Source organism: Oryzias latipes, chromosome 22, assembly GCF_002234675.1.
Source record: "Oryzias latipes chromosome 22, ASM223467v1".
NCBI classification, from domain to species: Eukaryota; Metazoa; Chordata; class Actinopteri; order Beloniformes; family Adrianichthyidae; genus Oryzias; species Oryzias latipes.
In genome coordinates, this window is record NC_019880.2 from 21,791,240 (window position 1) to 21,815,385 (window position 24,146).

At 44.3% G+C, this 24,146-nt stretch overlaps 1 protein-coding gene across 4 annotated transcripts in view; it reads right to left on the reverse strand.

Annotated features, from left to right (window-relative positions):
- Nucleotides 1-23,916, reverse strand: part of fgfr3 (fibroblast growth factor receptor 3) — a 64,544-nt gene extending 40,628 nt beyond the window's left edge. For 3 of the 4 annotated variants that reach the window (XM_004082697.4, XM_011490709.3, XM_011490710.3), the window contains exons 1-2: nt 23,576-23,916; nt 20,859-21,084 (exon numbers count right to left, since the gene is read on the reverse strand). In XM_004082697.4, coding sequence (XP_004082745.1) covers nt 20,859-21,006 — 148 coding nt within the window. In that variant the 5' untranslated portion in view covers nt 21,007-21,084; nt 23,576-23,916. The remainder of the gene's footprint in view (nt 1-20,858; nt 21,085-23,575) is intronic. The other variant, XM_020713959.2, reaches the window with a different exon arrangement.
- Between the last annotated feature and the right edge of the window lie 230 nt (nt 23,917-24,146).

The window sequence follows — 24,146 nt, forward strand, 5'->3', positions numbered from 1 at the left end:
TCAGATGAAAACTTTATTTACATTGTTTGGCACAGACAACCACTCAATACGGTGTCATCCACATACGTAGGAATCCTCACGCACACACCGCCACACAATTACATGCATTATTGCACATGTGCACGAGGGGAGCCATCTTGGACGTCCTTGAATGAGCGACACTGCCGATAAATTACACGCACTTGTATGCACACACAAATGTGCACACACCCACCACAGGGAAACTCTGAATGAGGTGTGTTAAGAGCCTGATTTATGGTTTCTAAATACACCCCCCCATTGAGCATGGAGCAACATTAGTGAGCAGTGAGCTCAGCCCACTCACAGGCAGCCTCAGACCGAGATTAGGAAATTGGAGCTGAGTGGCAAGGTTGAAAGCAAGAGTGCCCCAGATGACAAAATCTACGTGGGGAATACATAACAGGCACTTTGAATTATAGATGAGGTATTGCAAGTGAGACAGGCTGCTTGGGCAGAGAAACACACCCTCGAAGAGCCACAGCGGCTCAATTTCTACCGGAAACAGGCAGGTAACCCCATCTGAACAGCTTCAGCACAGAGAACATTGCAGACAAACCAAAGGTACGCAAGCTGCGTCTGAAAACACAGAGAATGCAAATTGGAAAAGTTATGACAGCTTTTCTCATCTGGACACAAAACCTGAACATTTTTCTACTACATATGTGTAAGGCCTTCAGATATGTACCACAGCCGCTGATTCATAGAATATTCTCATCCTATCCTCATCCTCCTTCGCTTATCCGGGACAGGGACTTCCCCCGCCCCGGCCACTTCCTCCAGCTCCTCTGGGGGGACCCCAGCTGACAGACATAGTCTCTCTGGCGTGTCCTGGTTCTTCCCCGGGGCCTCCGCCCAGTGGGACATGCCCGGAACACTTCCCCATGGAGGCGTCCAGGAGGCATCTGGACTAGATGCCTGAGCCACCTCAACTGGCTTCTCTGGATATGGAGGAGAAGCAGTTCTACTGTGAGCTCTCTGCGGGTGACCAAGCTTCTCACCCCATCTCCAGGGGAGCGACCAGCCCCCCTACGGAGGAAGCTCATTTCAGCCGCTTGTATTCGGGACCTTGTTCTTTGGGTCATGACCCATAGCTCATGACCATAGGTGAGTATTGGAACAAAGATCGACTGGTAAATTGAGAGCTTTGCTTTTTGGCTCAACTCTCTCTTCACCACAACGGACCGGTACAGCGACCGCTGCTCCGATCCGTCTGTCAATCTCACGCTCCGGTCGTCCCTCACTCGTGAACAAGAACCCAAGGTATTCAAACTCCTCCACCTGGTGCAAAGACACTCCACCCACCGAGAGATGGCAAACTACCTTTACTTAGAAATACTGGAAATGCCAATTGTGTTGTTAAAGTGTGAAGCTAACGACACTTGGTTAAAACAAGATGAGAAATTCTGCGCAGCGAAGCAGAGGCACATAAATTCAAGCCCAGCATGAATGGGCTGCTGCATTACCGTGAGAGAGACAGGAGAAAACAGGCTGCACAATCTCTTCAGGTCTTTAACACGCAGATTTAGGCTTTATGGAGTTGATCAAATACTCTCCAGAGACTCGTAGCTCATGCTGGCTTTATGGACCCTAAAGCACTCGACCAGAACTTCTGCTGGCAGCTCTGAGTGAACCGTAGACTTGGCTGGAAATAGACGTTGCTTTCAAATTCACATTTACTTGTTAAAAGACTGATCCAGCTAAATTATAAAGGTCCTTTCAAGTGATGTTTGACGCTGTGAATACTCTGAGAAGAGAAAACGTTTGATTGGAAGGTGTGAAAAGCGTTTGTCTGATCTTTTGCTTTGATCTTGGGGAAATACGTAGGAGGAAGTTTTGTTCTATGCTTGGATGTTTGCACTGCCAGAGGTTGAACAAATGGGAAAAAAAGCCACACCTTTGCTTTGGAAACCCGGAGCTGTTAGATCGTGCAACAATAAATGCAAATTCAGAGCAGATTGGCTGTGACTTTGCTCTGTTGAGCAACAACGAGATGCTCCGTTGGGCGAGTGGCAGCGAAAAATGCAGGGAAGAATTCGCAACTGGGCACTGTCAGCGCCGACAGAAAAAGGAAGGAGCAGCTGTGCTTCCTGCTGTGCAGAAGTGTGGGGGCTCGGACACCCACACCCTTAAGTAAACGGAGATAAAAAAAACATGAAGCCCAGAAGAGGAAGTTTGTTTCCTAAGCATCCAGACGGTGACATTCGATCAAATAACACACGCCTGAGCGGGAATCAAAGGAGTTGGAATCGCATTTACAGCCGTTACTCTGAAGGAAAGGACCCAAACATCAGCGGATGACAGCTTTGGACCGGGATCCCCAGTGGGACAGTGATTAAGACAAAGCAGAATATGAAGCGATCTTCCTGCGGTTTTGGGTCGGATCGCATCTCTGCATCCCACTGCTTCCTCCAGAATGTGTGAGCCATCGGCTGCCTGGTGTGAGGGTGTGTTGGAAGCTGGGGCCAGCTGGAAACAATGTGCGACGTGTACGTTTTGAGTGTGCGTGTCAAAGTGGATGTGGGTTTTAATTCATACGTATGTGTGTGCGTGTTGGTGAACTGAAGGGCGGACGCTCTCTCAATAAATCAAGAGGCCCCTGCCCTCTGATCCCATCCAACCCTTCTAGATACATATCATAACGAATAGCCCTGTGGAATAATGTAAAGTCTGTCTCTGAGATACCGCGCTGCGTCTAAGTCTTTTCTGTGCGTCTGAGGAGGTTTATTTATCCTGCACAAACTTCACCAGAGGCCAGTGGGCACGCTGTGGCCCCGGGAATGAAAAGGCCTCCTTATGTTGGTCGCCTTTGCACAGTTTACCCCCCCCCCCCCCCCCCCCCCTTTTAACACAGACACAGGGGGGATTCAGAGACCAGAAGAACCAAACTAAAGTTATCAGCATCAGGAGTGCTGATGACATCAACCTCAGCAAACCCACTTGAATCGACTACACAATACCGTACCGCATTTATATTGCATTACCACACGACTGTTAAGTCTGCTGTACTGACAGAATCTCAGGACATTTCAGGCAGGAAATGGTCCACGAAACTGCTGATTTCAAAATGTAGCAATCATGTGAGTAATTGATAGAACTGATAGAAAATCCTGGCTAAATATCGGTTGTTCAGAAACCAAAAGTGGTTCCAGATTTTGGGCCTTAAAGTAACTGATTCTAGTTTAGAAGTGGCAAGGTTTTAAGACAGAAAAAGAACAACATCTGCTGTTTTCTTGCTGTTAGTCTTTGAGTTGTTAACGTCAGATTTTTCTCTTTTGTGAGTTCACACCTGTTCAGAGGTCAGGTTCCTCACAAACTGAGATCGTCCCAAGGGTGTCGCTTTGTATGGGATGACACATTTAATTTGGTTTGCTTTCACGCACGTACATGCGGGGGCTCCCACACACATGGCAAATGTTGTATACAACCCTTTTTCTAAACTCTTGCTTTAAGCCCTAAAGTGCTTTGCAGTCACATTCACACACTGATGGCAGCTCCACTGCCAAACACTGGTGCCAACCTGTAGCCACCTGGAGCAATGTGGGGTTCTGCGGGAATGGACACTTCAACACATAGGTGGGCATGGCGGGAACTGAATCTCCGATCTTCCGATCAGAGGTTGACCCCTCTGGCCCTCCCCCCACACACACACACATTTACACACACACAAACACGCAAGCGCTCCCTTTGAAAATAGGCGACTTTTACTTTTGCATTTATAAGCACTTTTTTGCTCAACTGGAAAGTCCATGAAGAGTTCCCACTGCAGTGAACCACACCAAAATCCTTTTACCTCACACACTGTACTGACACACGTGTTTCTTGCGTTCGTCGATGTGCACAGATGTCCTTTACCGGTCTTTACGTGAATTCGGTTTCGAGCTGTTCAAACTTTTTGGTCAGTTGAGCATGACACAATTTTTTCTTTCCGTAACCGTTCCACGTCTGTCTAACAGACTTTTCACGCATGAACTACTGATGTATTACTTTTATATCACGTATACGGCGCACATATCATGTTTAAATTACGTAATTGAGGCATGAATCACTAATGAACTGCAGATAAACAGCACAATAATCACACACGATTCATGTTCTACATTAGTTTATGTGTTCTTTGTGTGGTTTATTCGTACTTCTTCCGTGGTTTTACCGTGGTTCATTCCTAATACATCTGTGAATTTCTCAAGTAAAGACCACGACTTTTCTCACTCTTTCCACGTGGATTTACCGTAAATTCCGGACTACAAAGCGCACCCGATTACAAGCCGCACCCACCTATTTTCACGTGTTTAACTAATTTTATACATACACAAGCCGCGTCGGAGTACAAGCCGCATGAATTAGGCAACATTGTCATCCTGACGAATCACGTCCTGACTCACAGAGCAAGCGTGATTTAACAGCACACAGTGGGTGGAGTCAGCTTTGCCTCAGGCTCATGTATTTGAGTATATCTACATCTGCCAAACAGTATCGACCTCTATTCTGTTCACAAGTTCCTCAGTTATGGTTTTTATTTTATTTTATTTTTTTAACTTATTGACAATCTAGGTATCATACATAAAATTACAAACAGTAACCATATAATCAACATTACATCCGTAACGCATTGCACCGGTGAACGGAGCAAATCGTGTCTGTGCAGAGCAATCGGACTTAATACTGTACGTTTTGTGGATGAGGGGCGGATGCGTTGTTACGTGTGGGAGCCTTCAGACTGCCATCGGCCCCGCAGCTCACACGACACGCAGTCTCCAGCTCACACGGAGGCTGTGAGCGTTTCAATGCAAAACTCCGCTCAGTCCTTAGAAACCGTTAAAACGACCACATAAATTTGTGTCTCCAGTCGTGTCCCGACAAAATAAAGGCTGATATTATTCCCACATATTGATGTGCAGCCAGCCGAGTCACTGTGACTCAGAGGTAAATTCAATCCATGCGCTGTTCTCTCCGTCACGCAGCTAACCGGCTTTTCCAAACCCGTTGGTGATGGTGGATTTTTTCACGCTGCTTTTAACGATTGCTTTTAACTTGAAAGCTTCATCATATTGTAGCGGCGATCACGTGCACGTTGGGTCTAATGGCACCAAAGGATTCTGGGATGCGGCTGGGCATGCGTGTTTCGTTTTGTTGAACCATGACTGAAGTGTCTAAGACCTGAAGTGAGGTCCGTGCTGTGTGGCTTCTTAGAGGTGTGTTGAAAAAAAATGACTTGTGCTTGGTGTTAGAGAATTCAAACCATTCACTGTGTCCGAAAATACGTACACGGCGGCCGCCAATAAAATCCATAAATTAGCCGCGTCACTGAATAAGCTGCACGGCTGTAAGCGCAGGAAAAAAGTAGCGGCTTATAGTCCGGAAATTACGGTAGGCACGATCAATTTTTTATCCGTGCAATATGTACAGACTGTGTGACAAGAGCCTGTAGATTTGACTTTCCCGTGTCAACTTTAGTCCATACGACTAACAGTCACTCTGTTTCACTGATGAATGTATTTATTTACTGCCTTCTCAATAGAAAACATTTACTGTTACGGGCAGGAATTGAACCACAAGGTGTCATTTCTGAACCACTTCTCATCTAGATTTATGCAGCTTAAAGAGTTTCAGGAAAATCTCAGCTACTGGACTGAGCTGTGGTAAACTCTGCTTTGGAGGACCTCAGGAAGTCTATGGGTCGTGCTTTTCTCTATGTTGATTAATAATGCTGCTTGGACTTCACGCTCTGCTTCAGCCAGGCTTCTGTGCCGGAACAGACATCCACGCAAGCTTCAACAGGCAGCGGAGAGAGAGAGAGAGAGCATCATAAACACTGACAGATTACAGGCCTCTTTTTCTTAACAGGTACTTTTATTGAGTCTGGTCGGAAAGCAGCAGCAGATGCCTTTTCAGACCGTATCTGTGTTTAAAACTGCTTTTGAAAGTGATGGACTCCAGATGGCCTGGGGAGGCATTCATCTTTATCAAGCCCTCTTTTCCTCCTCCTCACTGCATTTAGCTAATAATACAACAAAGCAGTGATTCCAGCATGCTCTCAGACCAGCAGCAAACAGTTCTCTGAGAAATGTTGCAGGTAATCAGATGTTTACCTCTGCCGCTGCAGCAAACCTGAAAGAACGGGACCTGCTGCTTCTTCACGGCCCATTGGTGAGCATGTGTGTGGAGCAGAGATGCAATGCAATCTGCACGGCAAGCAGGTGGGATGTGGAAAACAAAAGAATGGATTTCATTGACAGAAACAAACGCTGTTTCAGCAGTTTGAGTCCGTTACTCTATGAACATTAATAAAGCTCCCATTCATTCCACTGGAGCTTCGTTCTTTTATCACTTCCTAACATATTCTTCTAGTTCTTTACTTAGGGAAACTTTAAATATCGGGATGTCTTTCTATAAATTGAAGGACCAGGAAGGGGCCTGCCCCTCTTCTGAGAGACCTTCACCCACTCGACAAACAGAGAGTGGGGTCAAAGGTGTTTTGGCTGCACAATATGAGGAAAACTTGCAATGTGCGATGTTAGTGGTCAATATTGTAACACATGAACAAGAACATTAAGAATATCCTTTTCGGGGTCACAGGGTTGTTGGAGTCTGTCCCGTCTACTTTTGGGTAAAGGCGTGGTGCACCCTGGGTGGGTTGCCAGTCTGTGGCCGGGCGCTGCAAACGTTTCATTTGAGTAAAAGTCAACATGACATTCAGTATAGTCCAGGCATCTAAGATAAAAAGGCTCCTAACGATTGGTCAACCACATGAAGTGGTCCAGCCGCTTGGTCAAATGAGGGAAATTCCTTTGATTTGTTACATTTTTCAAGCTGCCATGAGATTGTTTTAGCACGTGTGTAGACATTTAAGGTAACTATTTATCACACCCTTTTTGCACTTTTGCGATGTATCGCACAGATTAGTATTAGGTCTGCACAATAAATCATAAATGTATCGTTATCACAGTATAAAGCCATGCAATATGCATATCCCAAAAGATGGTGAGAATTGCAATAAATGGTTACCTTAAATGTGCTAAAACAATCTTATGGCAGAATCAAATAAATCCATTTATGCATTTGACCAATCAGATGGAGCCCCTTCGTGTAGGATGTTCGCCTCCCATGGAGACTAGGGTGATTTGGAGTATAATTTAAGTTATGTTGACTCTTATTGAAATTAAACTGTTGCAGTAAAATGGAATTTTAGTTTTTGTTTTTTTTGATATTTGCTCAAGTCTCCCAAATTATATCGCCGTCGCAATGTTGATCACTAATATCGCAAGTTTTCCTCATATAGTGCAGCCCTAGCGATGATAACATTTCGATTTTCTGTGCAGGATGCGGCCTGAAAACCAAGCGGTGGTGATATTTCTTGTTTCAGAGCAGCGGACTCTTTCCACCAACAGACTCGCCAACTTTCACTTCCTCTGCTGCAAAACTGGACCTGCTGCCAACCATTTGGCAAACCCACCACAAGGCAGCATCACACGACCTTCAAGCAGAATCTGTCTCCCTTTTCCACACCCACCCCCCAGCCCTCTCCATAAAGGCTCATTTCTCTCTCTCCATTTCACAGCTATGCCGATTGTAAATCCCGCTCCAAAGGCTCCCTCTTCTTTACACTCCTCTTTTTTTCTAAAGCGTGCAGAGAAAACCCCTAATCTCTGTTTAATATGGTTTGGCCGGATGTAAATACCTCCAGACAATGAGCCTAATCTGGGCCAGGCCAACAACCTCACACTGCTGTCGGAGAAGCCTGCCAGGAGGAGGCGGCGAGAAATGAGGGATGGCTTGGTGCGGATCAAGGAGGAGGTGAAAAAAGGAACAGAGGAGGGAGGGAGGGAGGATTTCTCCAGCTTGTCGCCTCTTTTCTTCCTCGAGCTGCGTTTTATTAAGAACCCTCAAATTCAAGTTAAAGATAGACGTCGCCTCTAAACACCCCGCCCCGGCCTTTGCCAGGTTCGCCCACCCCCCTTTCCAGCCCAGCGGCGCTAACGAGCAACGGAAGCTACAGTACGTCCAGAGCATCTTGGCACCGTCCAATCGTTTTTGCTTCTTTCATACCCGCATCGTCTCCCTCACCTCCCCTCCATCCCTCCCAATAGGACCTGAGATTGGGCCGCGGTAATTGTCATTCCAAAGACGAACTGGCCTAGTTTCAATTCAGCAGACAAGTGTAAGAAACTCGGCCAACAAAAGCTAAGATGTCTGCAAATTAAGTGTGGGGCCAGTATACGACATACTCGCAGGTCCCTGAACAACCAATCAGATTACAAGAAAGTTCTAATGATGCAAACTACAACAAGTTTGCTGTATTTAAAAAAAAAGTTCTGTGCTTGTTGCATGTTTCATGAAGTTTCAGCAGCTCAGAAGCCCGAACTCAGTACAGGGATTACACAGAAAAGCCTTTGATGTAATCTGTTAGTCACTTCCAAAGACCATTATAATCTGATTAAGATAGTCTGTCTTTATTCAAATAATCTGGAGTAGGCTAATTGGATTACAATTATCTGTAATGTTTGCAATGAACTACATTTGTGGTTGAGAACTGTTGGATTGATGCTTTTTTGTCGCACGAGTCCAACATCTTTTCCGTGAGCTTTCCGATTTGCATCTGAAACGATCAGAAGCGAAGGTTCAAAGTGATGTTTGAAGATGTCCCAACGGCTGATGGAAAACATCTCCACACACTCTGACCCAGCAGAAGGAGACTCCTGATTGAAATGTTAAACTCTGGCCTTTCTCGACCCCTCCGAGACCCCCGGTCCCGACTTCCCATGTGTGACCTCCATCCGCCCCTCCCCACTCCGACACAGGCCCTGACAGCCTCCAGTAGAGATAAACTTCACTGGTGTGGCACTGACAGCAGCTCACAAACATCTACCTAATGGATTCAGTAATACCGACACTTTTACCATTACAACTGTGTTAAATGTTGCCACGGTCAGTCATTGTCAGACATCTACTCATAGTACTATGGGGGTTAAAAAACACAATAATACTTATAAAAATAACTATGGTATTTTGTTGCAAATTGTGTATTTTTTTGTCCCAGCGAGACAAGTTAAAGAAATTCACGTCTGCCTGTTTGTCTTTTCCCCTCTTGTCTCATAAACTCATTCGACTTCTTTAATTATACGTGGTATTTTTGCATTTACAAAGGAGACAGAAGCTGTGACGGAAACAAAAATGAAAATGTTATTCATTAAAGCAATGGAGCAGAACTAAAAGGCTGTGGGTAAATCAGTGTTGAAGGTAAGAAGTTTAAGCCGTGTTAGGATCTGATAACCAAGCGAGCACAAAGAGGAACTCTAAGCCGCAAGGTTATCTGTCTCAGAGAAACAAATCCCAACTTGAAACATGACTTTGGAAAGGTGAAGGCGAGGAATGTCGGCGATAGCATTTACAGCTCTGTTTATGACGGTGGGGGTCCCGTGACCTGCTGCAGCCACAAACACAGCCTCCGTCACGGCCCGCTGCCGACAGCCCGGCTAGCGCTTTTCCCTGGAACTGCTCCGGCCGGCTCTCCAGCGGGAAAACTAGAAACGCTTGTAGTGGTGAAGGGAACGTGCTGAAAGTGAAACAGTGCTGGAGTGTGTTTGCTCTTGAGAGCCACAGAGATGCAGTAAAGTCCCCCCCCCTCCCACCCGTCTGTCTTCCCTCCACTAACAACAAGCTGATCAGAGACAAGAGCCTCTGTTCAGGAGAAAGACCAACTGGAGGACAGTTGTTCCAAACATCTGTACCACACTTCTCACTGGGTCTCTGGAGTCAAAATGAGTGGAGTGAGCGTTGAAAAGGGCTTCCTGTGCGAATCCTGTTACAGTCTAACTGTTCATAAGAGTCCATCCGTGTCACTAGTGTAACACTTCACCTTCAAATCATCTGGCTTTTAGCAATAAACACACAGAACATAAGCAGGGATAGTGCTAAAGTTTACATCCTGGCATAAAACGTATCCAAAGAACGACAAAAACCAAAGAGAAATTTTAAATAAACATTCTCATTTGATGTATTTGCATCAAAACATGTTTAAGTTAATTTCCAGACTGAAATAACAGCCATAGTATTACGTAAAGTCCTACAGTGCTGCTGGTCTAGCTTTACATGCTCCAGGGGAGTTTTCTGTGTTAAACATTTGTTTATCTTGAGGCCGAGTCACACAGCCACTACAAACATGTTGCACATATTGCACGGATGAAAATTGGTCTTAAATGAATAAATGTGGGAAAAGGGGGGGGGGAGTCGTGGTCTTTATGTGAAATTTTCACAGATGTATCACAAATAAACCACGTCAAAACCACGAAAGAAAAAAAGAATAAACCACGCAAAGAAAGCGTGAATGAACTGTCCGTGATTATTGCGCTCTTTGTTTGCAATTTATTAGTGAGTCGCAAATCAATTATGTAAATTGAACATGATATGTGCGCTGTATACGTGATATAAGAGTTATACGTCATGCGTGAAAAGTCTGTTAGAACGGAGTTGGAAAGACACAAAAGTCAAGCACAACTGCGTATGATTTATGCAACAACCGAAACTCTCCACCGACATCTGTGCCCATCAATGACCGACGAAGGCAAGAAACACTCACAAACACTCAGTAGATGGATCACACAAGACCGAATGTCATACGAGGAAAATGCACAAAACGTATGCAACGGCTGTGCGACACGGCTTTTATCAAAGTGTTTATTCTCAGAGTAAAGTAGAGCCCAAATGAAATCGTGTTTTCTGTTACAAAATCGAGATGTTTTCTGCCTTTTATCAGTTCGAAAGGACGGGATCTGCCGGGTGTCAGACAGAAAACTAAAGCAGTTTCATCTGTGCGGCTCGAAGTCCTTCTTCAAGATAAGAGTCGCGGCTGACATCCTGACCCCCTCGGGATTTCTTAAGGAGGCTCAAACTCAAATACTGGAATCTGACCGGCAAACAAAGCCTGCAGACAGTTCAAAGAAACTGAAGAGAACAATGTTTCTCACCTAGAAACAAATGAAGCCCGCTATCACAGAACATGTTAGGGGTTCGAAATGTTTCAAATGTAGGTTATTTCAAGAAGTCAAAAGCGGAGTTGTAACCAGCAGCAAGCCCCACGGCTCTGTTTTGCAGGGAGAAAAAGGATTCCATTACACACTGCAGACGGCACGAGGGTTTATTATTTTAGCTCTCCTGGCACAATCACAGAGGAAGAGGCTGAGGGTGAGTTTGGTTTCAGTATTAGACGTGTCATCTGCACTGATGGAGAGCGATGGAAAGAAGACAGGCAGCTTTATGACATGTTTGGGCATTCTATTAACTGTTTAGAGAAGAAGAAGAAGAAGAGAGAGGAGGAGGATGAAAAGAACACATGTGTGAAAAGACATGCAGGTGAAGACGGAGAGAATTAATGAGAAAATAAGAGCATGGATGAGATAAAAGAAAGCACTCCCTGAAACAGGAGCAGGCTCTTTTGTTTGTTTCCAGAGATGGAAAGTGGAGGGAGTGAAGGATGAGAATTTACTGGCCTCCAGGTTGCCAATGGTCAACAGCGACCGTCACGGCTCAAACTCACAGACGAGGCAGCATTTATGCACCGGAGTGACAGGAATAGTCAGCAGCTGGTGTCACAAGAACAATAACAGGCAGATTCAACAGAAAAAATAAGGACTTTCTTTTAGAAAGACCCAACATGCGAATCTGAAAAAAAAAACAGAAATCCCTCCAAAGTGCAAGAACACATGGAAACTTCAGGCGTGCTTTGATGACAGAGTGTTGGCTAAACTGTAGGAAGAAACAGTCCGGCAGTAAAAAAAACAGGCATTCATTTGCTTGCGCTGATTACAAGGTGGAAGTGTTACTAAAAAGGACACCAGATGTAAAATGATTTTTGGTTTGGTAAAAGTGTCAAATGAGCTGGAATCTTTGCAGAACAAGTATAGACATTTTCACACCAATGTTATCTGAACATCTTTTAACATCTTTATTTTTAGGGAGGCCAGCGGCACGGGTTATTTGAATTTACAAGAAGGAAAATGATAGTTTACATCAACATTTAGATAAAAATCAGAGGCTTTTTAAAAGACAGGAACTGTCTTGATGATAAGACTTTCAGCTTTAATGAGCTTTATTCAGATAAGTTAAGACATTTTTAGTTTAGTAGTTTGGATCATTTTAACCAAAGAAAATAGCAAAGCTGAAAAAGTGTTTTACTGTTTTATCCAAGCATTAGAGATAAGTCAGAGATAAAGTTCTATGGTTAAAAAAAATCTACTTTAACTGAATCAATCTTCAATCAAATTAGACTATTTATTAATTAAACTCAGAATTTGTTTTTAAAGTAATTTTATGTGTTTTTCAGGTTTCAATTTTTTATTAGTTCTTACTATAAGGGTTTTTAATTTTATGACTAAAGTTCCATAGTTTTTCAATTTGAATCACTAGTTTTGTGAAAACATTTTTATTTAACAAATAATTTTTAAAATGGAAAGTTAGGGGTTAATCAACTTAACTGATGAACCGATTTCTATTCCTATGATCCAACCAGATCAATCTGTCTGAGGCAGCATCAAATCAGCTTGACCTATACCATCATAAAGTCATGTCCAGATGAAATAACTCAATCAATATTGGAAAATACCATTGGGTTCATTTTACGTGATTCAGCAGAAACGGATCAGTCCATCATTCCAGTCCAATGTGTGGACAGACTTTGAATAAAGTCATGTGACCATCCAGTGTCTAGAATGTTCTAAGAATGTTCCCTTTGGATTCTTTGGATGTGGAAAAAACAACAGTGGGCTGAACTTTAGGAAACTAATATGTGAATGGATTTGACATTCATTCTAGTTTACTTGTTTGTTTGGACACATGTTTCATTTAAACTTGATGATCTGGAAGAAATCTGGAAAACTTCACTGTTCAGTAGCAGGAATTTCTGAGTCTCACTGCTGGAAGTTTGGATAAAGATGATCTGGATCCACTTTAGGTCAGAGAATCAGTTCGAACAAAATGAACCGATATCAACCACAAATTATGATAAGAATGACTTTTATGCTCAGATGAATCGTTACACCCATATAAGTGAGGGGAATGTGTTGAATGAATTGTAAATTGTTTGTCAGAGGACTATCAAAAATGAATGAAAACTCCCTCCAGATTCAGGCTGAAGGTTCTTTTAAAGGAGAAGACATTTGTAACCAAACCAGAAGAGCTCTGTAATTACCTGAACACACAACACCACAACACTAAGCTGCTGATCTTGGTAATTCCAGCTGAAGCCAGAAGGATTTCACACGTTTGCATTCTTATTGTGGTCATCTCAGGTTTTTCCAATCAAAGCCGCGTTCTTGTGAAGACCAGATTTTTTTATTTTTTATTCTTTAAAGTACAGAAGGATGTCCCTGCTTTTTCAGACGCATCTTGAGGGGAGTTTGGCAGATCAAGCCGGGATTGTCCCTCTTTCATCCTTGTGTTTACATGAAGCCATTGCTGCTCACCGCCTGTCATTTACTTTATCCCAGCTTGAGCTTTTACAAGGCAGCCAGCTCAAAGTATAACGTAGGACGTCAGACAGGACTCGCATAGGGTATATGAAACATTTGCATTTACTAATGTATCCCAACAATTCAGCCACAATAACAAAGATGACATTAGCTGTGTTTCCATTGACTATGATATTATGCAAATTGGATTTACAATAATAAATTTGCCTAATGGAAACACAACAATTTAGAAAAAACTCGCATTTATCGAATAAAAACGCCGACGTCTCCTGTGATAGATGATGATGAGGGCCAGCGCCGTGGCAGACATGTGAATGTGGATCTGCTGTCAATCAAAGTATTGGTCAACATGTGAGTTGGTTTGTTTTTATTTGCATAATTAGGATTTAACTGAAACAGTATAATTGCAAAGTTGTGTTTTTTCTACATTTCGATAGTTTTGTGCATACGTGTGACAGCTAGCGAAGCAGAAAATTTTAGGTCTTTTTTTTTTTTGCATGTTTCCATCATTTAAATTCCAGTAGAAGACATTTTTAGTGGAATTCCATCAGAAAACCTTTTTGTTTCCACACATTCCTGTGATATCTGTTAAATATCTAAACACTTTCCTTGAGGGGAGCTTGTAATCAAAGTGCTGCTGCATGTCAACCCTGCTGTCAGCCAGAGGGCGAGGCGCTGGCCTGAACTGCAGCCAGAGGTGGAGCGGAGGACACGCACAGGTGTGTGGGAGACATGCAGCAGTGAGTGCATGCCCCACAGACATCATTAGGCTGAAGCAGGCAGCACACGCAGCTATCAAAGCACTCCCAAACTGATGGAGACGTGGAAACGGGCCGAAACAGGAGTGTGGGGAGATGCTGACATGAGCACGGAGAGGCGGAAAAGAGAGACAGAAAAAGCACTGCTTCAGAAAAAAAGGGGAGGGGGGTTAGAACAGATCATCCATAATTCATCGAATGGGAAACAAAGAATTTCAAAGGGCATTGATGAGTGTATTAATATCTAAAGTCCACACAGTGACCCGCTGATCCACTGCTGACGGTGCACGAGTAAAGCTTTGCGCTGGGATTATTTGATCTGACAGACTCATCAAGACGTCCAACAGACCAACAATGTGTCACACAGCCACAATTTGTGTATCGTCCACTTATGCGGTTTTTATTTTTTGATGTGTGCAGACGTCCGTGGAGGGTTTCAGCCGACGGGTCTTTACGCAAATTTCAGTTTTGAGCTGTTTAAATTTTTTGATGGGTTGAGAATTACGCAGTTTATGCGTATTTTACATAGTTTATATGCAATTATACCACAGTCAGGGTGAATACTAGATTCTGATTGGCTGCTGGGTGTAAACTAAAACGTGATAACCACACGCCTAAAAAAGTAGTTCTGGTCACATAGCATAAATGATCTGTATCACTGTGCTGGGTTCTTTAAAACAACTTTTATCTTTATCTTCTGGCCAAAAACAAGCGGTAAGACGTGAACTTTCTCTCTGAACTGATTCTTTATTCAATGCGTCGGGGACAACCAGCATATGTATATCGCTTTATATCACCGGACCTTGACTGCAGCGGTGCACGTTGCTGGGATAATGCACCACACCACGTAGTCTGCTTTTTGTAGAAAAAAAGTAAAAGTAACAAGAATAAAGGACTAGTTGGTCTTGTTGTTACACCTTGGTCACAGGGACACGGTGATTGGCCAATGATTGGCTGCAAAGCATGCTGGGAAACGTGACGTAGTGCTATTGTTGTTATGCTACGAGCTAAAGGTAAGTGTATTAGGCGAAGCAGCCAGCTTAATATGATATTTTTCAGATTTTAATCGAGAAAATCACAGATCGACCATTCTTGCTTTTATTTTTACCCCTATTGAATGCTCACAGAGACACGGAAGTAGCTGCAGGAAGCGGCTTTTTTGCAGCAAGATGACCGGAGGGCGTACCAGATGATGATCATGTGAACGTGAATACGATCGATGCTTTGTGCTTTTTAAAATAAATAAATCTGTTTTCTAAACATCCTCCGTGTCTTCAATGCAATGTAATGAGACACACACAGAGAGAAATGTGAAGGTATCTGCTGTAAATCTATGACGTAAATTAATAACAGGATATGATCATGATTGGCTATTCAGTTAGCATGTAGCCTAATAGCCTTCGAATGTAAAGCAACTGACTGCTAAAGTTAATAAAAGACAAGTCCTGAATATTATTATTCCTATTCGACCCTAAACTACAATATCAGCTGTCTGACAACAGACCAGCCAGTTGCCCAAATGCCGGCATACATCAAAGAGCTCTGCGGCGGAGCTAGTAGTAGCCTAGCAGGAGCTATCGTATGACAAAGCAGCCTAGTTATCATAAATCTTTTGATATTTTTCTTATATTCATTGAGACGGTAATAAAGTGATCATTTTTGTTTTCCATGTTCCTTTTTTGAACAAATATGGGTCACAGAGACACGGAAGTTACCGCTGAAAGCGGCTTTTGCCGGCGTACAGAGAGCATATCCGCGTGAATGACTTATGACGTGAATAATTACTGCGTTCGAACGGATTAATTATTGCGTTCGAACGAGTTAATCATTTCGAGGGAACGGAATAGTATTTGGAGGCAAAGCAATAGTATTTTGAGGGAACGCAATAGTATCTTATGGGAACGGAATAGTATTTCGTGCGAACGAGATATTAATCTGTGGGAACAAGATATATTTTTATATCTTAATGTCAGGACACGGGCTCCGTAGATTTCCGTATTTCTTTCCGTGGTTCATTCGTGATACATCTGTGAAAATTTCATGTAAAGGCCTAACTTTTCCCACTTTTTCCACGTATATTCACGTACGACCAACTTTTATCCGTGCTTTATGCATAAATGTGCGTAGTGGGTGTGGGACACGACCTTGGGAGAAAAAAACCACGACTTGACACGATGACCTTAATGAATCACTGCATTAGCAACTCGGTTGTCTTTTTCACTGTTTGATCATTATTTGAAGTTAAACAAGAGTAGAAAAGGAGGGGGAGTAAATCCAGCACATGAAATTTGTGGTGTGAAACAGAAGAAAGAAATCAACAAAGGGATAGAATTTTACCCCTAAATTCTCTGGATCAAGCCTGTGAAACAGAAACTGGGATTAATGTTTAACTTTCTTCCAGCACAGTGTTTCAAATGTCTACAGGGTTTGATGGAGTGCATGATAGACTGAGCATAGAGCAGCCATTGTTCAACACAAAGGTGTTCTCTAAACTTGTTTGTCTTCCTCTGTTTCCATGCAGACCAAGAGATTTCAGGATACTGTTGCCAGAGAAGTGAAGACAAAAAAAAAACACTTTAAAGGTTTCTTAGGTTTTCAGGAATGAAGCAGATTTCTATCAAACAAACGTGGGCCCACGCACACACAAACATAGATTTGCATAACTGGATGACAGGAGGGTAATGATGTTCCACGGTAAATGACAACCTCAAGATTTTCTTGAAAAACAGGCTCGCACAAGTGAGCTGGAAAGTACAAGAGCGTGTTTAAAGCCGAAAACAAGTAAAAACACGTTTTATTACCGCAGAAAAACAGAAACACAAGTAATTTACCGCAGCAGTCGACTGGAAGCGTGTCACAGTGTTTATTTCTCTTTGACCTATGTTTATGGTGCTGTAGGATCGGTTAATTGCTTTTTTTATTTTTAACTATGGTATGTCCACTTTGAAATTCTCAAACACCTGCCTAAACCCGAAATATACTTTACTTTCTTTTGGAGCAAAAGTTGAGGATGTCTGTGGAGGGTTTTGGCCGACGGGTCTTTACGTGAATTCGGTTTTGAGCTGTTCGACATTTCTGGTTGGTTGAGAATTACGCAGTTTACGAGTATTTTACGCAGTTAATATGCATTTGTTATGTAAATCTTACGCAATTGTGTGTGATTTTTGTGAGATGCATATGCAAATGTGTCTTTCCGCGACCGTTCCACGTATGTCTAATAGACTTCAGAAAAGTTATATCACGTATACGGCGCACATTTCACGTTAAAATTATGTAATTGGCACACAAATCACTAATAAATTGCACATAAACAATGATTACACACGGTTCATGTTCTACGTTAGTTTACGTGTTTTTTGCGTGGTTTATTTGTACTTCTGTGGTTTTAACGAGGTTCATTCCAGATCCAGCTGAGAAAATTTCACATAGAAAAACACAACTTTTCCCATTTTTTCCATGTATATTCACGTCTGTGTCATGATTTGAACTTGTCTTGTTTTTGGTCCTTGTTCTGTCTTGTTTCTGTTTCCTGTTTTATTTTGAAAGTCTCCTGTCTTGTCTGTTTTCTTGAGTTTTACTTCCTTTGGTCCCCATCAGCCCTGATCGTGTCCACCTGTGTCTTGTCTGCCCTGTCTGTATTTAAGTCTTGTCTCTGCCTTCCTCCTGTGTTGGTCCATTAGTGTTCCTGTTCTGGTGTTCTCGTCTTGTCATGCCAAGTTCCTTGTTCTCTTGCCACGTCACAGTGAGTTATGTTTCAGTTCTGAGATCCTGCTCTGCAGCGCTTTTCGTTTGTGTTTCGCATTAAACCCCTTTGCCCCTGATCCTCATGCCTCCGCCTCTGCGTCTGGGTCCAACCGGCTCTCAAGCCACCCTGCACCATGACAGTCTGACCAATTTTCATCAAGGCAATATACACTAAATGTTCGTTGTGGCTTTGTGACGCGGCCTTCTTGGTCATCCTGGCCTCTTTTGTTTTGAAGGAAAACCTGGAAATATTGCCAACCTTTTTTAAGAAATAAACAACGCTGCAGACTGACATTGGGATATTATGTCACCTTCTTCTTTAGCCAACGCTCGCACAAGGTTAGACGGAGGAAAAGGTTTGGGATTTATTCTAATAAACTTTGTTTGTGAACGCATTCTTCCTTAAAGATCGTGCAAGCTTCTGCAGAGCAAACTCTCCTCCTTAACATTCCCTGTGTTTTCATTTAAAGCCTGCCGTCCCTGAAAAAAAGGACACTTAACAAACATGCAGCAGAGCAGCTCCCGGGGGTCAGAGGTTACGTCCACACACGAATATGCAGATGCCCACCAATAAACTGTGGTGAATTAATGAAGGCAGGTAGACTCATTTTCAGCTCATCTCCTTAAATGATTATTTAGGGCTTCCTGTAAACTTTCAAGGACATTTCTGTCCTCAGCACACATTAATGCAACCCATAGACACACACACACACACACACAGTGTCACACACAGAACCTAAGTGACAACTTTGCAGCCCAGTGGCTGAGGGGAAATCGTGCCATCTGCCAGTAAACGACTGTCATTTTGCCCCCACTGCTCTTCCATCTGTGGACGCGGGGAGCGATGCTGGAAGCCAGAGAGCCGCAGGGGGGGGGGCGGCACGCAGGCCGGAGATGCCTTCCAGGTGCAAAGGTCGCTGTGGAGGGAGTCACTGCACTCCTATCCTCCATCCGACGCTTCAGAGAATCCAGGAACCGAAACTGATGAGGCCCAAGACTCTGATGCTTAAAAAAACTCTATCCGTTTCAATGTTGACTACTCCTTTAAGATCCTCAACATCATCATCATATTAATCATACTACATACTCATCATACTAAAGCGAGAGCAATTCTTTTGTCATTTACCTAAAATGTTGTGATTTTTTATCAAAGCTACAACAAGCCAAATACAAGTTCCTGCTGACAAAATGTGTTTATTTTGGTGCATTTAAACTTTATTAAATATAATGTTCTTCAGTGAAACGAGGCAGCAGCACCTGCAGGGCACAGTGGCTCGCACTACAAACTCAACCCACACATCTGGCTGCATTTTATTGGGCACTCGTCGCATAAGAAGTTTCAGATTTTTCAAATCTTGCAACCAAAACTTCTCATATGACCTACTAAAGCTCAGAACATCAACTGCTTCAGGAAACCAGCGGAGGTGTCGACAGACGCCGGCCTCCATGCCTCTTGATGAAACAAACTGAAGACCATCTGACAGCAGGACACACTAACCCTTGTGTTATCAGCACGTCGAATATGAAGAGATTCAATGCAGGAAAACGTGACAGACGTGAACAAGCTGAGAGCTCCTCGTGGACCTGCAGGTACCGGAGCGCCGCAGCCAGAACGCCGGGCTGTGGCGGCTCCCAGCAGGGAAAGCGACCAATGGCAATCGTTGGGAGTTTCCTCTGAGAGAGAGCCGGAGCAGACAGAGGAGGCACTATGAGGAGGGAAAGTCACACACCGGAGAAGGCTGGCAAGATCCGCCTGCAGCCAAGTACGTGTCAAAACCCAAGCATCTGTTAAGTGATGGAATTTCACCGGTTACGCAACACGTCGCACCAAAGCCGAGTTTGTCAGGTCTTCTCGCCATCATGGTAATGTTTGCAAAACACGCATGCATGAAGTGGAAAGATATACATTCTAGCCTGTTGGTTCTCAGCCTTAAGCTCACAGCCGCGCTCTGAGAAGCATGAAAGAGTTACAAAACGCCAAGAGAGAACCTCAACTCGCAGAGACGGGCGTCCTGAAAGCATCATCCTTCCTAATGCAGAGCGTGCAAAGTGTCTCGGTTGAAATAAGTTGGCTCAGAAAGAGATGACTGTGCTGTGTTTGGGGGGTTCGTGTGCGTTATGAAGAGATTAAAGCAAACAGTCGGAGTTTACTTTGGATTGATCTTTGGGTACGTCTGTCACCAGAACAAAGAGGCGAGTCTCGCTAAGCGCAGCAAAGCAAAGCAAGAAGAGTCCAATTAAATCCTCCTCTTGAAATAAAAAAAAAAAAAAAAAAAGGACCGCATTTACATGAACAATAAATGTCTTCTGAAACTTTTTCATTTGAAGTGGTGAACAAAGAGAAAACAGAGTGCTGTTCTAAGCAAATGTCAGACTCACAGAAAGTGACGCAAGTGATGAAGGGAGTAACAAAAAGAAGTAAACGCCGTCTTTTCTGGTTTCACATCAAAAAAGTCCTGAAGAGAGACAGCTGGAGCTGTGTGTGCTGCTGTGCTGCACAGAGTGTGATGCTTTTGTTGTGGCAGCAACAGAAATTCCATTAACAATTCATGAAAACAGCTGGAGCCGGCGCGCCATCAGGTTTGAAAATTCTGGGAATATTTCGCTAAATCAAACGTCTGTACATTAAAACTCAAATTTAAGAAAAGCTGAGAGACGACTGACGTTTTCGTGCAAACTGTGAAGTTGTACAATAATTGGATAAATTTAGAAAAATGTAAATTTGTCTGAACTGACACGCTTCAGCAGCAGATGAAAAAAAGCATTCCTGCTGCATTTAATGTCCTTAAGCTCTGTTTGGAGATGTCCCGCTGCAGCAGCAGCAGCGGCAGCGGCAGCACAGCCTGACCTCGGCTATGACGGCGCATCCTACCTGTGGGCTCAGCGGTGGGCAGCCTGGCCGGAGTGACGCAGAGAGGCAGGAGGAGACACAGCCAGAGGGATGGCCGCAGAGCCCTCATTCCTCTGGAAGGAGAGGTGCGGCGTAGAGCAGTGAGGCCCGGCTCCAGCTCAGGCGGCATCCTCCATCTGCATTCTCTCCAGCAGAACGGCCGCCGCAGGCGCTGCAGGACACCGTCCAACAACTCCCCACCACTGACCTGACAGACAAGAAAGTCCATTAGAGCTGGATAAGAAATGGAAGAGTTGGAGCTTTTGTCATAACATCACAGGCATCAAGAAAAGATATAACACAGCGGAGCGCCTCGGGGTGTACCCACATTCTATTTTGACATTCCACACAGATTTTAAGCATTAGGAGGAAAATCCCTCTTGTAGTTTTTCTCAGAACACGTGGTCGTTGAGATGTGCTCATTCTGATTCTAGGCTGAAGATTAACAGAGACGTCAGTTTTCCTCAGAAAAGAGAAGTGTGGCCTGACTTTCAGAACCGACCAACCTTTCAGAAGGACTCATTTCTGCTTGAGAAGCTCATCCGCATGCTTTCACGAGTGACTGACACTTTTACGGATCTTCCAGGAGGACGAGAAATACCAGGGTGCAGTTTAAAATAAGGACCGAGCGGCGCAGACGGGAGCTGATGAGGGGATGTGGTCTCCATCTGCTGGACCGGGGAGAAGCAGGAATGCACGGAGCTTTGCAGAAAAGCGGAGTGGCTTCCCTCCACACACGCAGGAGGGAGTCGTGCACGCAGCGTCCACAGAAAGGCTGCATTCAGTCTCAGCTAATGCACTTTTTTCTTCCTCTCCCAGAAGAAGCTTCCTTTTCGGTTAACTTGACAAGACCCTGCACTTCCACTGATTTAAACGCTGCAGCTTTTCATGTCCTCGGCTTTGAAAAGAAAAGACGCCCACTAACCAGTTACGGTTAGTTTCTACGGCATAAAAAGCTGTGCACCAAATCCAGATCTTCGAAAGCACACAACTCGTTTTGTCTGGCAAGCACGGAAGCACATGCATGGTTGTGTGTTCATGAAATAAAACTGTTGATAAGCCGTTAAAGATAGTTTCAGCCAAATTACAGATCTGTTTAGACAAGCAGCATGACATTCTCAAGCCATGTGAGAAACAATAAGGACTTGGAAGTGACTAATCGAGTGTCAGATGGTAGTTTAGACGAATCTGAAGGGGAGCCAAGTGTTGCAACATGACTGACTGCAAGGAGGTGAGACAAACTACCCGTCTGTGCCAGAGCAGTAGCTTATGTAGTAACACGTGATAAGGTTTCAGCGTTTTCGTTGTACTTAATTTTTGGGGTCACTATCATTTTGGCAGCGATGGAGAGGAAAAGCAGGATGAAGGCCCACAGGTGAGTTCTTTTGTAAATGTTGTTTTCAGTAAAAACACACCAGTGCTGCTGAAGGAGCTCAGAGGCAGAAGACGGTTCAAATCCCTGCCGTCCCGCTCCCTTCAGCAAGGATCAATGCGAGGTCACATGCTAATCACACCTCTGCAGAGAGTCGGCAGACTTCCATAATTAAGACGAAGCATCAGCAGCGGGTCTAAAAACATGCTTTAGGATTTTGTGAGAGAGAAGACCTTCAGCCTACTCCGATTTTCTCACATTTCTGCCCCCCTCAGGGCAGACATATCGATCGCCTGAAATCTGCAGGCCTTTGATTTATCAAACTGATATGAAGGAATTCAGTTCCACAAAAACCTCCTGTGAGTCCTGAGGAGGAGCAGATCTTCATCGCCAGAACACATCCTCACGTGCCTTTAACGCTTTACTGATGTCGGATCAGTCCTGGTCTACATCCCAAACCCACCAGCTTGGGTGAAGCCTTTTCATTCTTCTCTCAAAGCCTGAATCTGAAGAAGCCACTTCAGGATTTGAAAAGTTACCACGAGGCAAACTCAATGAAGCTCCACGGAGAGACTGACGCCAGAACGAGAAGATGATCAGACCCTCATTTGGAGCCGGAGGGGGCCCTGATGAAGAAGCTCACTGACAGGAGGGACTGGAATTCAGCAGCAGCTGTCTGTGACTTTCTTCTGTGTGCGGAGCGGCCGGAGTCGCATCTGAAGCCCACTGAGGCGCGCGCGCGTGAGGAGGAGGAAGACTGATCTGCTGCTGAAGGCGCACAGCCGCACACTTGGTTCGTAACGTTCTGAGAGAGGAAAAACATCCTCTGCTTGCTTTCAGAAGATACTCCAAATGCGTTAGAGAGGCAAATTGGACGGATGCGCAATGAATCTCACGTCCTCCCCAGAAAAGAGGTCGTTGTGGCCGCGGGCACGTCCTGAATGAAGCCCGGTGCTTAAAATTATTGACTTTATTAATTTATTCAGGGCGTAAGACGCATTCTTTCTTTCATTCTTTTTTTTTGGTCGGAAAAGTAAACACAAAACGGTAATTTAAAAAAATCACATTTAGGACAAAAAGACAAAATAAAGCAAAAACCCCCAGAATCTTTTTCCAAATCATCAGGTCCTCCCAGAGCCCAGCCGGAGCGGACGCAGCGTTTGCGCACTGACAGCAGAGCAGGCGCGCGAGCCGCTGCGCCACCTGACAACACGTCTCCAAACAAAAACCCGCTCCAAGCTGTCACTCTGACCCGTGTGAGACAGCATTGGTGTCCTCTGTGTCTCCCTAAGTCCACAAGTGACAAATGAAGGAAACTTGTTCTTACCGAGATGTTCGCGTTCTGACAGAACCAGGTTGTTCACAGAAACTCCAGCAACTAATTATTCACAAAGTCTTGACGTCCGCGCTTGGGAGAAAAAAGCGGCCAAAAATCCTCTTCAAAGCGCAAAAGCCACACTTGCAACTTCTCTATATTAATCCCGCCTCGCGAAGTCCAACGCGTTCAGGGCTCCAGAGCCTGACCATCCCGTCGTGCGCGGAGCGGCGTAAGGCGCGCGCGGTGACCGGGGCTCCGCTCCGGTCTCCGTTTGCTGCGCGTTTTGTCCGCAGTGATCCGGGGACTCGGACTGGCGGCTCTCCTGTGCTGCTCCCAGTGAAGTAGAGTTGTGAGGCGGTGAGCTGGAGTCGCAGCAGCTTTAGTAACAGCAGGGCGTTCCGAGTCTCACTTTCAAAATAAAAGTTGAATCAGTGACGCAATGCTTTTCAAACGTGAGAGTCTGCAGAATAGAATAGAATAGAACTTTATTAATGTCACGAGGAGAAAATGACCCAATATTGACGTTAGTTTCAGCCCAAAACAAGATCAGACAGAGAGAAATACGCACGTTTTTCCTCAA